The sequence below is a fragment of the Sorghum bicolor genome, chromosome 6 (assembly GCF_000003195.3).
Source record: "Sorghum bicolor cultivar BTx623 chromosome 6, Sorghum_bicolor_NCBIv3, whole genome shotgun sequence".
NCBI classification, from domain to species: Eukaryota; Viridiplantae; Streptophyta; class Magnoliopsida; order Poales; family Poaceae; genus Sorghum; species Sorghum bicolor.
This window is the reverse complement of record NC_012875.2, coordinates 450,361-467,776: the sequence shown is the minus strand read 5'-3', so window position 1 is coordinate 467,776 and position 17,416 is coordinate 450,361. Positions and strand designations below refer to the sequence as shown.

General features: G+C 41.4%; 2 protein-coding genes across 2 annotated transcripts; one reads left to right on the top strand and one right to left on the bottom strand.

Moving 5' to 3' along the window:
• LOC8056948 (rhomboid-like protein 19) lies at positions 3,015 to 7,226 on the top strand. Its single transcript, XM_002447360.2, has 8 exons — positions 3,015 to 3,440; positions 3,566 to 3,684; positions 3,804 to 3,864; positions 5,223 to 5,389; positions 5,773 to 5,887; positions 6,022 to 6,224; positions 6,316 to 6,426; positions 6,738 to 7,226. The coding sequence occupies exons 1-8, from the start codon at positions 3,354 to 3,356 to the stop codon at positions 6,832 to 6,834; spliced, it is 960 nt and encodes a 319-aa protein (XP_002447405.1). The 5' UTR covers positions 3,015 to 3,353; the 3' UTR covers positions 6,835 to 7,226.
• On the bottom strand, positions 9,281 to 12,941 carry LOC8056947 (probable glucuronosyltransferase Os04g0103100). Its single transcript, XM_002445960.2, has 4 exons — positions 11,757 to 12,941; positions 10,835 to 11,087; positions 10,279 to 10,491; positions 9,281 to 9,678 (listed from the first exon to the last, which is right to left on the bottom strand). Exons 1-3 carry the CDS (start codon positions 12,488 to 12,490, stop codon positions 10,321 to 10,323), a joined length of 1,158 nt encoding a protein of 385 aa, XP_002446005.1. The 5' UTR covers positions 12,491 to 12,941; the 3' UTR covers positions 9,281 to 9,678; positions 10,279 to 10,320.

The window sequence follows — 17,416 nt, the reverse complement described above, 5'->3', positions numbered from 1 at the left end:
GTTATCTACTAGACTACTGCACGCACAAATAGAATAGATGCACATGACTAGTACATAGTCCACACCAAAGTTCTTACCCCATTCGTCCGAAATTATAAGTCATTTTAACTTTTAAAAAAGTCAAAGTATCTCAGATTTGACCAAAATTAGAGAGAACTATAAAGATTTATGACATCAAATAGGTAATACTATGAAAATATAATTAATAAAAAAATAATGATACTTATTTGATATCACAAATGTTTATATTCTTATTATATAAAATTGGTAAAACTTAAAGTATCTTGACTCTCTAAAAAAAATAGAATAATAACTTATAATTTGAGATGGAGGGAGTATCACATAGATGATAGTTAGGTTACAGCACAAGCCTTGCACGCTCAGTTCACACCAAGTTTCGGAACTACTGACCGTCTACATAATGTTTTCTCCAGTTTTCTAAATGAAGTTGTTTTGGACACAAACTCACATGCAATAAGTGTTTAGGTCCTATCTGGGGTTGCTCCATAAAGTTCAACATGAAGCAACTTAACAAAAAAAACTGGAATTTATTAATAGAGCATTCCTTATTTCCTTTAAGTTATCTCACACTCCACATTTCTTCGGAAGTGGAGCTACACCTATTTAGCTAAAAACATAGAGTGGAGCAGAACTATATCATTTGGAACTCTTGGAAAATATCCAACTTAGAGTTCCAAACCACCATAAATTCATTTACATATATGGACGAAAACACGTCCTACCCTGATCTCTACGAGCAGTGAACAAGTCGCTTCGCTTTAGGGCCCATTCGTTTCTGGGCTGAAATGGCCTGGAACTATTTCGGGTCTGGAACCATTCGATATTTTATACTGGCCTAGAAATGTTCCGGGCCGTTCTAGGTCAGGAATGCCTAACCGAACAGGCCCTTAGGTGGTATGTACTGTAACAAAAGTTAGGATCAGGAAAGCAACGGCCTGCCCACCTCACTCACTCGCTATAATCCATTCCTACTCCATGTCTTTTTCCACAAAATCATTTTCAGCCTATTCTAACAACTATATATAGATATTATATAAGCTTTTTAGCGTGGTGCTAAGTGTGTAGAGCTCTCGTGATTCGTGAGCACCAAAAGAAAAAGGATGACAATGCTTAGGTGACAGCGTGCTGTTAACGTGCAAATTGTGCAACCCTAGTCGTCACGAAGTTAGCACTTTGCAGCAGCTCCTCAAAAGTGGAAAAAGTGCTACTATTGTATACTGTCTTCGTCCAATGATAATAACATATTTTACAAATGTGAAAGTAAAAAAAAAATTATCATGGAGTATTTAAATTATATAGAAGTTTATTTAGAATATAAAAACTGTTATCAATAGATTTGTATTCAACAAACTAACTCGATCTTCAATGATATTGATTTTTTGTTAGAGAAACAAATGGTCAAAATTTATTGTTTGGTTTTTTATCGATCAAAATTGACACATGATAATTTTGTTAAGATTCAACGACCGAGACAACTGAAAGTCTATTTCATTACTATGTGCATAGATGACAATCTTTGGAGTTCACTTGCACAGTAAAGCACGAACGATGCCACATTACCTATTAGTTGGTTAGCTAATAGCTCTTAGCTAGCAATTAGCTAGGTTGGTCTAACTAATGAGATAGTTATTAACATATTCAGCTAATAAATTAGCTACTTTATGAGTTATGCCTATTTGAATTCAACCCCAATTAAAAGCTCGATGGATCCAATCTTGATTAATTCACCAGCATATAAGTCTTAGATACTACCATTAGAGACTAAAGATGTGTTTGCTTAACTTGTTGGCAATATGTAAATATTTCCAAACGTTTGATTTTGATGCTACCATTCTAGAACAAAGATGTGTCCGCTTAACTTGTAGACAATCCGTGAATATTTCCAAACATTTGATTTTGGATGTCCGATGTTTAGATTATTGTCCGACAATGAAGCTACATAGGAGGCTCTCAAAAACAAACCTAACACTCTCTTGCATATGCTTTGCAACTCTCTTCCTTTATCGAGCATATATATATATATATTAACATTTATGCATTGCTTGGGCGCGTTTGGCTCGCAGCTAACGCACGTCGTAAGTCACCACGCCACAAGTACAACATATGCCAAAACAACCAAACGCTCCCACCACACATCGTCAAAAAGGTTTGGCACACACCGTAGCTGCAAGGTTACAGCCCGTTCGCTTCAGTTTATCAATCGAATTTAGCAGTCATTCAACAATATTTTTCTCTCACAATAAATCAGTCAATTACTATAGCTTATTAATCAAACGAACAAGCCGATGTATGCAACTGTCTGTAAACCTGACAATGGTTTGGGTTAAAACCGATTTTTTTGTTTGGTTTTACTTTTGGGCTGTATTGGTTTGGACTGAAACAGGCTGAAAAGGCTGTTGGGCCAGTTTGGTTTGGGCCATATTAAAATGGGCTGAACTGGTTTGGCTGTAAATAATAGAGTTTACAATGATTTTTTATTCTGTCTATTTATTTTTTTCTTTTGTTTATGGCTAAATAGAAACAATAGCATGAGGCGCCGGTGAAATAGTGGGTTGAAAATGTATTTTAATGGATCTAGTGCATACGTGGTTTGGTTTGGTGTGGATGATTGAAATCATGGTCTAATTTGGTTTGGATTTGACTTTTATATATATATATATATATATATATATATATATATATATATATATGTTTTGGATTGGTGTGGGTTTGGTTTGGATGTCAGGCCAACTGTCTATTGGCCGTTTCGTCCACCACTCTTGTGGCACGGCTACAGCCGTGGCGGGAGCCAAACACGACCAATTTTATTTCAGCATATGGTTGGTTGGTGACTCACGTTGCCCGAAGAAAAGGCAAAACATTACTAGCAGTTGATTAATGGTGGATGGGCCCACATAGAAAAAAAATCAAGGGAGGGAAGTTAGCGAAATAGACAAGGCGAGGGCGCGAGGCCGGAACGGAACGGAACGGACGCTTCTCCTCCCTCGCTTTCCGTCCGGTGTTGGGCGTGCATCGGCAGAGCTGACTGTGACTGGTGGCCGACTGAAGGCAAAGAGGGAAGCGAAGCTTTGGGTGGGAGAGGAGAGGAGAGGAGAGGAGAGGAGAAGAGGGGAAGCCTAGCAGTAGCAGTAGCAGTAGCAGGGTTGACCGGAGCGGGAGTGGAGAGTAACCCCAACAACCCCACCTCCCCCCTCGCCTTCTTTCTTATTGCCATTTGCCACCACTCCACGTCTCCACCAAACAAGGCAACAAGGGGAGAGGAAGGAGAAGTAGATCTGCATCTGCGAGAGCGAGAGGAGGAGGAGGAGGAGGAGGAGGCAGCGGCGGTGGTGATGATGGAGAGCCAGCCGCTGCAGGACCCGACGGCCACGGCTCCGGCACCCGGATCTGCGGAGCCAGCCGGAGCTCCGCCGGCCGTCGTAAGCGCCTCTTCCTTCCTTCCTCTGCTTTCATTTCTTGCTTGCTCTGCCGCGCCATTGCTTCGCCTGGGATCTGATTCAGCTCACTGCTTGGCCACCGAACCCGGTTCCTGTCGTTCTTGCAGACCCCCGGCAAGGAGTTCACGCGCACCTGCAAGGGCCTCGTCGTTGTGCTCATCGGTGGATACGTGCTGCTCCAGCTCCTCCCCTCGTCACTCAACTACCTCGCCATCATCCCCTCCAAGTACGTGCCTGCCTGCCTGCCTGCCCACGACGCTCAAAAGAAACACCTTTTTTCCCGGCAGAGTGGTGGTGGTGGTGGCTCCCCAGGACATTCCTTTGACTTGTGTCTGCGCCTTGCAGGACAATCCCCTATGTATGGACCGTCTTCACCGCTGGTTACATCGAGCAAGTCCTCCCAGGGGTGAGCTTAATTCTCTCGATTTGAACCACTTTTGAGATCTTATACACTAGAGTGTAGACACACAGGGCCATACTGCAGAATTTGGTGGCCCGGTGCAAAATCCATAGTTAGACCCTACGTCTAAGAAATGACAATAGCAAATTGTTTATCTTTTCTATAACAATCCATATTTTTTTGAAAATATTATACCAGGCAGTAATGTTAAAAGTGTAAAAAAGAAATCAGGATAGTACTTTCAAAATGAAATCTACAAATTTTGAGCATCTCAAAGTTTATCTTCACATTGAGATGATCTTTTGCAAAACTAAAGATTGAACCATAGACATATTCAATTCAGGCTCGGCAACAAACAACTTCTTTGCTTGTGTCTTCGATGAGTTGCATGGCATTGTAGCCTGCACGTTGAGAGTAAAATAGATGGATACTACCAGAACAGGATTACTTTGGGAAAAACACATAGTACCTCCTCCAATCCAGAAAGGTTTTAATGAGGTATGATGAGAGTTAGAAGTGGAGTAATTAATTCTTACGATGATTGGCAGAAGAAATTTGCAGCAACAAATCAACAAGGATTGAATTGGGGTGCATAGAGAGAACTAAGATAGCTGTGTGGACTTATTTGGAAGCAGGGGCGGAGCCCAGTGGAGGCGAAACTGGGCTCCGCCCCCCCTTGCCTGCCGCAAAACACTGAAGGCCCATGAAGCAACCATAGCTAACTAGCCCAGGAAGCAACCAGTATACTCCTTTCTTTAAAAACAAGCTAGCATAACAGCCTAATAAGTAAAATTGCACATAGAATCCACTACAGAGCTCTTCTATGGGCTACAGCCCTCATTAGCTGGCTTGTGGCCGCCAACGTTCTAGGCATTATTTTATTTTTCATTCCTTAAAAGAAAAGAATTACTGTAGCATTAGTGTAATTGCAATTAGCATTGGACAAATTAGCCACCCCTATATTTTAGTTCACCCTCCGCCGCTGTTTGGAAGGAACAGCTACGCGTTCGCAACATGCCAGTTACATGCTTCTAATTTTCCAAGTATATGGAAAGAAGTATTTGGGGGACCTAATTGTTGTTTTTTTTTGGGTGGGTGGGTGGGGGTTTGTGCTATTGCACAACATGATCTTGCTAGCGCATGGCCCTGTTATAAGAACACCCAAAATCAAATGTTTAAGCTGAAGCAAACATATGCTGTTAAAGTTTGCTCATCGCTTTGAAACAGCAAAATTTCCATGTGCTTGCAACTTATTATGCTCCAAAATTCAAGAGACAAGGAGTGGCATTTCTCTGACAGCATAAAAGTAGTCTCCTTTGTTATGTTGTTAATGATAACAAACAGAGTTTTTGCTTTTTTTACAGGCCATTGGCAGTTCTCTTGGTCTTCTTTTTTGTGGAAAGGACATTGAACCAGCATGGGGCCGCAAGGAATTCTTGAAGTTCATTATTTTGATCAACTCCATCTGTGGCATTCTTGCGTTCTGCTTTGCTATTGGACTCTACTATGTCACTGGAAAGGAGAGCTTCCTGTAAGTTTTAATCCTTCATTCAGTCTATCAGATGTGCCTATTACTAATTATACTCATTATCTGCCACTGCTCTTAGTTTTGTTTAATGTGCTTATTTCCCATGCCTTCCTCGAGTGCGAAGATGGTCAATTGATGTGCTCGTGTTGACATCTGCTTCTAGTGAATATAAGATCATATTCTTAGGTCTGCCAGTAAGAACTTTAGAATAACTAACTGATATCAAACAGCTACTCTTCTAGTCACTAATTAAAAATCTTTGGAGTTTAGACACATTGATACCAAACGATCATTGTTAGTTGTTTTTGCATCATTCAAGTTACACGGTAACATGCTATTTCCTGAGAAAAGCACATTACCTGACCTTCTTATGCCATGACATGCAGGGTCACACCACTTTCTGGTTTCCACGGTTGCCTTGCTGGCTTTCTTGTGGCCCTGAAGCAACTCTTACCAAACCTTGAGCTTCCTATGTGCTTTTTCTGGAAAATAAAGGCAAAGGTATACCAAATAGCCATTTCTAAGCCTACAGCTATACTATACTTAATTGTACTAGTGTACTTATTCCTCAGAACACTTACAAGCTTGTTGATGCCGAGTTATCTTATCTCTTTGTCTCTCTCTTGCTACCGCAGTGGATGCCATTCTTTGTTGTATGTTTCTCAAGTATCATGGCCTTCATTGTGCCTGATTCCATTAACTTCTTGCCGACTTTGGTGTCCGGGATGTATGTTAGCTGGCTTTACCTAAGATACTTCCAAAGGAACCCACTGACTGGACTTAAGGGTGATCCCAGTGATGACTTCTCCTTCCCCAGTTTATTCCCAGCTGCCATGAGGTACTTTGAATCTTCTGTTTTTTTTTTTCTTTTTACACTCACTACTGATCTCACTTTTTGATATCATTCACTGCTTTTGTTTTCTCTGCAGACCAGTTACAGACCCTGTGGCCAACCTGTTTGATAGGATGTTGTGTGCAAGGTCTAGGCCTTCGGAAGTAGCTCTCCCAATTTCAGATCCTGCCAAGGCTTCAAGAAGAAGGTATGCACATTCTCTTCTAGTTAGAAATTTAGATAAGGTGGTATCGGTTGTGCTATAGCAGCCATATTTGCTGCTGGTGCTTCGCTTTGATTACGATGGTAATTCTTAAAGATTCGAGTGAGTGAGTCATCTAGACGCCATTCAACTTCAAGTGCTAATAACAGAGCTAGCACCACAAAAGTAGTGGTAAACTACTGTGCAAAGGCAGCTAGAGACCGAAACTGTGTTACTGAAATGTTTGGAATCTCAGAAACAAGTCTTTGTATTGCTTATTAAGAAAGAGCTGGCTAATTCCATCTCAATCGTTTCAGGGAGCGCGGCGAGAGGGTTCTTGAGGAAAGGTTGGCAGCTGACAATGCTGGTGACACAGAAGCCACGCCTCATGGCCACGGCACAGCCGAAGACTGAGAACTCTCTCACGACCATCAGCGCCTTTTATAGGAGTCATGCCTGTCGCCCATGGCTTTGCTCTCCAGCATCGTAGCTCACCAGATTTGTCTTGTGGAGATGGAGAGTCATTGAGTTTACAGCGAACCAATAATATGTTCTTAATTTCTCCTTGTTTTCATTTATCTGTTTGATGAGATTTATTGGTTAAATTTCTGTAGTAGTCGATTGTTATAACACAGTAAAAAGAAGAAGAAAAGGGTGGTGGCATTTGCAGGAATTGCAGCGAGATGTTGAGATTCCGTAGCGGTGATGCATTTGCAGCCGATTGTTTGTTACTGGTCAAATTCTGTAGTAGTCATATACTCTGTCTCTACTCATATATAGAAAGAAGAATGGCTTTGTCAGTATCAGATGTTGAGATAATCTTTTTTTTTCAGTAACGTGATTTGAGTGGACAATAGGTTTCGCATAAAAAATGGATGCCTGACTTTGTGGCCTTATCTGACGATACAAATAGGGCCGGCGGAAGCAATCAGCTGTGGCCTGTGTAAGAATTAAGCGATCAGATGAAGTGTTGCTGAGGACTTGAGGAGCCACGCCCAGACGTTAGATGTGCAGGTTTCAGTGCTTTGACGTGGTCAGAGTAGCATTTTTATTTGTATTTATCAATTATTGTTTAACTATGAATTAATTAGGCTTAAAAGATCTGTCTTGCAAATTATGCAGTTAATTATTTTTATCTATATTTAATGCTTCATGCATATTTCTAAAGACTCGATGATGTGGTGGTATCAGCGTCAGGCTCGTATCGAATCTTTAGATGCATGCATAAAGCATTCAATATAGATAAAAAATAACTAATTATATTATTTGCCTGTAATTTGCGAGACAAAAATGAATCTTTTGACCATAGTTAGTCTATAGTTAGACAATAATTGTCAAATACAAATGAAAGTACTGCAGTAGCTAAATCCAAAAAGTTTATGAATCTAAACAAGATCTAAGTAGGACAAGACCCGCCAATAAAATTGGTATAAAAGACTAGCATACTACTAGTATTTGGTGATAAAGACCTTGTTTAGTTCGGAAAAAAGATTTTAAATATTGTAGCATATTTGTAACTATAGTAATCATTATCTAATTATGAATTTATTAGATTTAAAAGCTTTGTCTTACAAAATATATGTAAACTATATAATTAATTATTTTTTAATCTATATTTATTGCTTCATAAATGTGTTCAAATATTAGATATGATAAGGTGAAAAATTTTTAGATAGGAACTAAATAGAACCTTGGTCGTCGTCGTTGCGACAATCTGCAGTTGAACGATTGATCAATCGCCGGAGCTCATATTTTTACCATGGGGATTGGGATTTTTTAAGGGTAAGCAGGAGGGATCGTTCTCTACTAAGGCCTTGTTTACTTCGAATTTTTTTCTTTTGCAAAATGAACACCGTAGCACTTTTGATTGTATTTAACAAATACTGTTCAATTATGAACTAACTAGGCTCAAAAGATTCGTCTAACAAACTACAAACAAACTGTGTAATTAGTTATTTCTTTTATCTATATTTAATGCTCTATGTATATGCCGCAAGATTCGATGTGACGAGGAATCTGAAAAATTTTGTAAATTTTTTTGGGAACTAAACAAGGCCTAAGCTTTTATTGAAATGAGCAAAAGTTTTTACCTGAGGATTGGTTTAACTGGTGATACCATAGCCATCCATGTGATGGATTTGAGAGTAAGACGGCGGCGACGGCAGGAGAAGCGGCGACCATTTCTGTCGGCTGTCGCCTTGGCGAGCTCATTCCACCTAGCCACACTATAGATTTATATTTTCATAATAAATTTAGTTCAAAATATAAATACTAATATTATTTACTATAAACTTAACTAAAATTAAACCTCAACCTGCCTTCACTACGGTTGTACCGAGAGCTGCACTCAGAATGGATTTATTATGTTGCATTTTTATTTATGCTCTGAGATAGCAAATCATACAAATTTCCACCGCTAACATTTCTATACAGTTACGGCCTGTTTAGTTCGCACTATTAAAAGTTTTTTAGGATTACGTAGCACATATGTAACTATAACGATAATATCTAATTATAGACTAACTAGACTCAAGATTAGTCTCACAAAATACATGTAAACTGTGCAATTAGTTATTTTTTTTATCTATATTTAATGCTCCGTGCATGTGTCCAAACATTGGATAAGATGAAGTGAAAAATTTTTGGGCCAGAACTAAACAAGGCATTAGTATCATTTTACCACAAAATGTCAGCACTTGCCCACAAATAAAAAGGCCCATGATTTTATTGGAGCTCATGAAGTAATGCGCAGGAGATTTAAAATTCTGCAAATACACCTTTTGGTTTTAGGGCTAAGAAACGAATACGGGAACAAGAAATTTAGCACTTTTACAGTATCATCACACGTAAGAGCAAGAAATGCACCTCTTGAAGATAAGGTGACTAATGCAGTCATGCTTTTACTGAAACTCCTGAAATAATCTGTAACTAAGCAGAAGATTTAAAACTTTGTATTGTATATATTGCCTTTTGGCTTGTGAACTCAAAAAGAAAACAAAAAAAGAATACAAACAACATGAACATATACAATGCACGGCTTTGCAACAAGATGGCTGGCTTCATTGTTGATGCTGCACTAATTTTCATCCTACAAAATATTTCCCAAAAGTTTGACTATAACAACTGAAATTCTGCATGAGGTTGCGCAGAACCTGAAGCCTCCTCTTCTCAAGAGCTGCTTCTCCAATGTAGTCAACCTGGGATTCCTCAGCACTATTGAAAGCCAAAGCTTCATGGCTTAATTTCTACAGTATATGCCTGAAAAACAGCACCAGCAATTAGCTCTAGCTGAGATAAGAAACATATTAGACATGATGTGAACTTATATATTCACAAGTGGAAAGGATAAAGATGGTGAATGCAGACAAAAAGAAATTTGGACCACACTCCCAATCAATCACGTTAGCAGATCTGCTAGAGATTATTGGATGCTTTCGAAATGGATATCAATATCTGAATTATTTATGTTTCAGGAAAGAAGTTGAGCTGATCTATTTCAAACTTTCAGTTACACAAAATGAAAGGCGTAGATGATATGACACAAATGTTTTCAACCTAACAAAGAGGATATAGAAAGTAAGAGTTGGCTGTAATCAACCATATGGGTTCAAGGGCCGATCATCAAAGTTGAAATGTGTCGCAATCATAAGCTGATTAATTTAATATAATAGTGTGTGTTGAGATGCCACACGCAGTGATTTTGTGGAGCAGCTGCCACTGAAATGCTAAAGACAACTGAAAGGGGACCGAATAACCCTTTTGTATATATTGCTAGCGTCAAGTTGAAGAATGTAAGAAATGGGTACCAACTATGTAGAGAACCAAAGCAGATTTCAGAAAGGTACAAATAAAACAAACCTGTCAAAGGAGTCAGTGCTTTGATGAACATAGCTGGTGATACTATTTAAGAGGAATGACCACATCCAGATTCGTCGGAACTCGCCATCCTTTGGGATAGGCAAGATTCTCAGATCCAAATGGCACATGCCAGTTCATTATTTGAGAGCAGTCAGCGGGTATGCCTTCCATCTGGCTTTCATCCTCCACTAGTTGCTCTATGAACGTGGTTACCTGCAAAGTAACAACCATCTCAGATGCAGCACAACATGCAGAACGGCATAGAGTCCAAACAAGTATTTAGAAAAGCTGCCCAATCGGGTGGTCACCATGTGTCTGATGGCTAATCAGCAATTGGAGAGTCTTATTTTATTCCACTAGAGCCATTTTATAATGGTGAAATTAAACATATCCAGCGTTACATAACAGTCAGAGAGTAGATCAGTTGTCTATGTAATATAAGTACTTTGCTAAATGGATAAGAGCACGTATTATCCAAGAGCAGTAGGAACACACGAATACTCCTATTTACTAACTCAACAGTCAGAATATCAGAAAACAGAAACAGCAAACTTACTTGAAAACCTTCTTTCTCTGTGTCGGGATGCCGGATTGAATTCCATGCCAAATGGGAGCGGAGTTTGGGGTCCCAGAGCATGGTGCTGTTGAACGCGAAACCCGACATAGCAACATGAAATCTACGGAGCTTGCTGGCATGCTCACTTGTGTGCCACCCCACAACTTGGTTCTGTTTACACACAGGGCCTTCCAGCACCACACCATCCTTTCTGTTTTCAGAGATCACTGGCACAGGCCATGTGCCGAACCTCCTAATCATGAGAGGAGTTTGCAATAAGTCAACAGCCAGATTTATTTATAGATACAAAGCATCCAATTTTCTCAAATAACAGAGAATATCATATTTCACAGCTGCAAGCAGGGTCTACTGTTGGCATGTTACAGTTAGATTATAAAACCAACATTCTTGAGTTGAGATGTAATTAACAAATACTAGAATGTATGAATTACCTACCAATGAAGTCCTACAAAGCAAAACATTGAAAAGAATCTGACTGTCTGAGACAAGGAAAATGGTAAGAACTTTTGAGTCCTATGTTCAGTACACAAGCAGCAGTATTGGCAGTGCCTTAGAGATAGATAGAAAAAGAAAAGGTACCAATTTTTTCAGTCGATTCAGGCAGCATATAACAGGAAAAGGTGGCCCTTTCACTAGAATTAGACAGCAAGCAAACTCCCTTTCCCCCCTTTGCATTTGCAATCGGATAGAATTGCAGAGGCTGAATGCAATCTTGTTGGATAAGGGCAACCACAAATCATTCATTCAAGGTACTCATAAATACTGTACTACTAGTACGAAATCATTCATTCATCATCAAAGATGGGATCTTTAAATTTGACAGGTGATGATGAGGTGACTGACGGACTGAATGCGGAGGACCGGAGGAGGCGAGAATTGATTAATGGCGGTCGGGCAGTACCTGACTTGGCGGAGGCGTTTGAAGAGGTCGAGGGAGTAGACGCCCTCCTCGTCGGCGAAATAAACAATGCCATCGAGGCGGTGGTTCTCGATGAGCTCGAGCGCGGCATTCATCTGGTGCGGTCGGAGCCGGAGCCGGTCGTCATCGACGGATGAGGCGTTGAGCTTGTCGCAGCAGCCGACGTAGCGGTGCATGACGGTGGTGCCCCTCAGCGTGGCGGCGGCCTCGGGCGTGGGCTTGCCGGCCTCGACGACGAGCCAGAGGACGGGCGGGTCGACGAGGCGCAGCGTGTGGCCCATCCGGCTGAGGTAGTACGCCTGCGCGGCGCGCGCGCGCGTGGGCGTGACGATGACGAGCAGCTTGTTGGTGGTTGCGTCGTCGTCGTCGTGGAGGCGGACGATGGGGAGGACGGCGGCGGTGGTGGGATTGTTGGGGGAAGTCGAGGGGCGGAGGTGTGGGGTCTGGTGAGGGAGGTGGGAGAGGAAGTGGAGCAGGCCGAGGAAAGAGCCGAGCAGGAAGAAGGCCGCGAAGCGTGGGAGCGGGCGGCGCGTGAAGAAGAGGAACGGGTGCGGGTATCCGCCGGCGGCGGCGGCGGCGGCGAGGTGGTGGTGGGTCCGGGGCGAAGAGGAGGAGTGGCGGAGCGGCGAGGAGGGCGGGGAGGAGGTGGCGAACGGGTGGTGGTGCCGCAGTAGGTGCTGCTTCGCCGGCGAGTGCGGCCGGCGGATCGACGCCATTATTGCTCGTTCGTTGCCGGCTGCCTAGGTTGTTGGCGGGTGAGGGTCCAAGGGAGGGAGTCGAGAGGAGCTGAGCTGGGCGATGCTCCTGCCCTGGTGGAAGGGGAAGAGGAAGGGATCAGCAAGAAGAAGAAGTAGAAGTAGTCGGGAGGGAGGGAGGAATAATCATGGCGCGAATGGCGGGGGATGGATGTCGAAGTCAGCAGAAGTTGGGCTGCGGGCGGCGAGGCCCCAGCGATGAGGTGGAGCAGAGAGGGTTGGGTCGGGGTTGGTGGCGTGGGGTAGAGGGCTGAGACTGAGAGAGAGATGCGAAAGCGAGGAATGGAAGGGGGAAGAAGAGGAGAGGTTGCGCTGCCTTTGCCTGCCGTCCGTCGGTCCTCGGTCGGAGGTCGCCGTGGACCAAGAAAAGCGAAGCAGAGCAGAGCAAGCAAGAAGCTGCGGAGGACGCGCGAGGAAGACGACGTCACACGGCTCTGGATGGATGGATGGATCGCGGTCCCAGAGTTTTACTAGATCCTGCTCCTCTGCGTTTGACTTTTTTAACATCTAATTTAACCACTCATTTTATTTAAAAATTTATATAAAATATCATTTATTTTATTTTAGCTTGGTTTCTCATTAGTAAAGGTTCTTCAAAAATAACTTAAATTAGATTATATTTCTATAATTTTTTCAAATAAGACGAGTAATTAAATTTGAAGTCAAAAAAAATCATACATCTTATAATTTGAGACGGAGAAAGTAGTTGCCAATACCCACCATTGGCATTCTACAACGCGTACATCAGCAGGCTGGCGTCGTCTGTTTTTAGCTCAGCAATGCTTTACCATCTGATCTTTTTTCTGATTCTATTATTGATGATCCTAGTGCAAATCTGAGTACTTAACAACTGCCATTTTTCCAACCATGAATTTTGAAATAATATGCTACGCATTGGTTGACTATTATGCAACTAATTAATCCACGAGTGCGTGGGCGGCCAGTCATTGCAGTCATTAAGATCATTTGTGCATTATATAAACGAGAAAATAACACCGCGCCAGCATCAGCACAATGCAGATATGGCCGTGCCATCTTACAATATGACAGATTTGGAGAGGAATGAAAGACTAGAAAATTAATTACAGGGGAAAAAAAAGATGAGCATACAGCGTGACAAAAGGTCAAAACAAGTCCAACACTCATCGAGTCTCTCTGTTTGGAGATGACACCATGCAAAGAAAACTCACTAGGGAAAAGCTAGTAGTAGTATAGCTCAAATTTGTTAGATTCTACGTTGGTCAATTTAGTTTTCGTCAGAGAATGAAAACCGAGGGATGGAGTTTATTTGTAATACGCAAAAGTAAACACACAACACACGGACAACATGATACTACTTCTTCCTCTTTCCCCACTTCTCCTTCCTTCATCACCCACGCCCTCGTCACCACTCCACCTCCAGCGCCTATGCCCACACCCCCACTCCAACACTAGTGCCCTCGCCAGAGAGTAAGAAGGCGTTAGAGTTCTAGCGAGGTATGCCATCTTCATCTCCATCTCCATCTCCAGTGGCCTTAGAAGGAAGGTTGTTCGAGGGAGGATAGGCTAGCTAGACGGTGGCTAGGCGGTTTAGTGACCCTAGTAGCGATGGAGGTAACCGCAGGCCAAGTCAGGGCGAAGCGACACAACGAGTTCACGGCGAGCACGCTGCCCTGGAGTTAGGGTGGGGCGGCTCGATGGGTAGGTTGTGAGTTGCGGGCAGTGCGGCTGAGGCGGCGACCTGGCGGCCACCATAGTTGGGGGCAGGGATGAGATCGAGAACGTCGGAGACGCGTTATGGTAGTGTGGGCGGGCTCAGAGGGCTCCAAATGAAGTTAACCATGGAATTTTTATTTGAACTAGTACTAAATAAAAAAATAAATACATATTTTATTTTGTACGTATATACGAGTAATATAACCAAGGCTTTGTTTACTTCCATCCAAAACCCAAATTTTTTCAAGATTCTCCATCATATCAAATATATGGAGTATTAAATATAAACAAAAAAAACTAATTGTACAGTTTAGTCGAAATTTACGAGACGAAACTTTTGAGCCTAGTTAGTTTATGATTGCCACAAACAAACGAAAGTGCTACAGTGTCACGAAATTTTTTCCTTCACCAGGCACAAATATGAATGTACGCGTACGTATTACATGCATGCATGAGGTGGCGGCAGAATTTATTAGAAACGACCTGCTGGCTGCTGCTCTTAGTTTGTACTGTACTAGCAAGCAACAGGGTGTGGCCGCGTCGTCGTGCTCGTGCCGCGCCTTCCGCTTTCCATTTCCGCGGGCCGGCTGCTCAAACAAAAGACAAAACCGTTGGTTGCTTTGCTGGGTTGGTTCGTCCGTCCGTCCGTTTTAGCACAGTTAGCAGTGCTTATGATGATCTGATCTGATCTGATCTGATTCTACGTACTCCCGGCCCGGTCTACACGGGTAGGATTACTTAGCAGTTGCCATTTTTTTTTTTCACCTTGAATTGAAATTGACTTTTTTTTGCAGCACGCATGCATGCCACCACCATGCATCATCATCCTCAGAACAAGTCGTCGTTCAGCAGCACTCGAAAGTCTCACTTTAGCTAGCTAGCTAGCTTGGTAAGGTCAGTGGAAATGAGAAACCGACGAGGGAAGGAGCAGCCTGCTGTACAAGTAAGTAATTAATTAGTAGTAGTTGATAAAGAATATATATATATATATAATAGTATTAGTATAAGTAAATAAATAAAGACGAGAATATATAAGGGAAACCTGGGATGGAGCTGAGCTGAGGGCTCCAAATGAAAGTTGACCATATATATATGAGAGTGAATCTGATCCAGCTGGTAGACCAGTTACAGTTACACTAGGGGGCAAGTGACAGCTGCAGGCAGGGATGAAAATGGTATAAATATTTTTTTGGTCGTATTGAAGACCGAATTTGTATCCGTATCCGAGTCCAAATATTCAACATCTGATACCGTATCCGTATCGGAGTACTAAAATTGTATATTTGTAATGTCGATATTCAAACGTTTTTTATCTGATATGATTGACAATATCCGTATTCGAATTCGAATCTGACAAAAAAAAATGTGAAAACACGTACGTATCCAATCCGTTTTCACATCTAGACAGCTGGTACACCAGTTGTAGTAGCGTGTTTAGGTGGAAACGAACGTCGTGCCGCGGCTTCCATGCTGGTCAAACCACACTTGGTTCGTTCGTGACGGGACGGACGGCTTCCATTCCTTGCTTGCCGTGCTCTTGCGGTGGGGTCGTCGGTGCTTGCCGTGCGCGCTGGACGGAGTACGTACCTACATGGCTCCATCCCCGTGTCTGTGTGTGTGTCGTCGTCGTCCGTGGAGCACGAGGAGTCCATGTCCAGCGGCGCACACCACCGCCACGACGAGTGCTAAAAATTTTTGAATTTCGTTACTGTAGCACTTTTCGTTTGTTTGTGTTAAATATTATCCAATCATAGATTAACTAGGGTCAAAAGATTCGTTTCGCGATTTACAGTCAAACTGTGTGATTAGTTTTTGCTTTCGTCTATATTTAATTCTTCATGCATGTGCCGTAAGATTCTATGTGACAGGAAATCTTAAAAACTTTTTGGTTTGCAAGACCATACTTCCTTCGTGCTATAAATACATTTTTTTTTGACCGGTACAATTCATGTTTGATTATTTGTCTTACTTAATGATAAAATAAATAGATCATTATAAAAATATGTCCAACAATAAAATAATAAATAATATTTATTTAAATTTTATTTATTAGTGTAAATAAACGTATCTTTTAACTTCTATAATTCATGTTAGACTATTCTTCTTATTTAAAAAATGTTAATATATATATATATATTAATAAATATTTATTAGTGTAAATATTTTACCAGTAAATGTTAATAAATATTCTCTCCCTTCCGTACGGTCACGACGACGACTCAGCAAATGTTGACTTCGTTCCAACATCTACCCGCTGCCCGGGTGGTACCTCACACGAGTATTCTCTTTCTATATGGCCAACATATTCACGGTACGTATATATATGGCCAAAATATTTTTACCACCACAATTCAATGCACTGCCATACATGTTCATGCATGCATATTTGACTTAACAAATTGACAATAAGGACATGCTTAATTAAAACATGCCTAAAAATTTTTAGCCATCATTGGTTCATTACCAAAAAAAAAATATTTATAGCTAGAATCTTGGTTACTCACTAGTCGCTACAACCTTCTTTATTATTATGACAAGAGGGAAAATTATTGCTCGATCCGTTGCCAGCACTCCACCAGATATATGTCTATATAGTTTTTTCTAATACTTTGGCAACCCTAAATTTTCCCTTGCCAAAATTTTGGTTCGGCAAGTTTAATTTTAGAACCCAAGTCTAAAAGGACACCTGCTAATCTTCACATGCTACATAACATAATTTTCATGCCTAAATCTTACTATACATTATTAAATACGCCAACTGTGTCTGTTTTGAGATGATAGCTGGGCTAGCCTTGAGTGGCGATTGGGGAATGACACATTATATTGATTAATCTTATACTGCCTTTGTCATGTATTATAGTGCATTCTAGGAATTCTATGATAAATTGACGGAGAACATAAAAGACGCGTGTTTTCTCGATTTATTTTCTAATCAGACGTTATCATCCACATGATTAAAGATGGTTGGTTGATAAATGAAAAATATTTAATGTAAAATTAATATTTTATCTTTAGAATGTAATTTTTTAGAATAAATTTTGAATGCTCGAGCAATGAGGACGTGATGGAGTAGTCATGTTAATCGAAAAGTGCCTCTCCAATGAGGACGTGATCAACCACTTTTTCAATTGAGATCAACCATTCCGCGTTAGTGCTGACAAAAGGAGCCCCAAAATAAGTGCAATTTCTTTA